Source organism: Corvus brachyrhynchos, unplaced genomic scaffold (genome assembly GCF_000691975.1).
Source record: "Corvus brachyrhynchos isolate BGI_N302 unplaced genomic scaffold, ASM69197v1 scaffold105, whole genome shotgun sequence".
Taxonomy (NCBI): Eukaryota; Metazoa; Chordata; class Aves; order Passeriformes; family Corvidae; genus Corvus; species Corvus brachyrhynchos.
The window spans coordinates 383,313-383,583 of NW_008238452.1; the positions used below are offsets into that span (position 1 = coordinate 383,313).

The 271-nt window shown below is 64.6% G+C and overlaps 1 protein-coding gene across 1 annotated transcript in view; it reads right to left on the reverse strand.

Moving 5' to 3' along the window:
- PCDH10 (protocadherin 10) overlaps nt 1-271 on the reverse strand; it is a 35,143-nt gene that overhangs the window by 32,717 nt on the left and 2,155 nt on the right. The window contains exon 2 of the mRNA XM_017736887.1: nt 8-265. Coding sequence (XP_017592376.1) covers nt 8-265 — 258 coding nt within the window. The remainder of the gene's footprint in view (nt 1-7; nt 266-271) is intronic.

Here is a 271-nt window from a genome sequence, read left to right on the forward strand (position 1 = left end):
GGAGGGCGTAGAGAAACCCGTTCTCGGAGTTGATGGAGACGTAGGTGAAGACGGACATGCCCTGGATCTGGGTCTCCAGGATGGAGTAGGCGAGGCGGGCGTTAGCACCCTGGTCGCGGTCGGTGGCGCTGACGGCGTAGATGTAGGCGCCGGGCACGTTGTTCTCGCTCACGTACACCTGGTACACGGTCTGGCTGAAGCGCGGCGCGTTGTCGTTCACGTCGCTCACCCGCACCTGGATGGACTTGCTGGTGCTGAGCGGCGGCTCGCC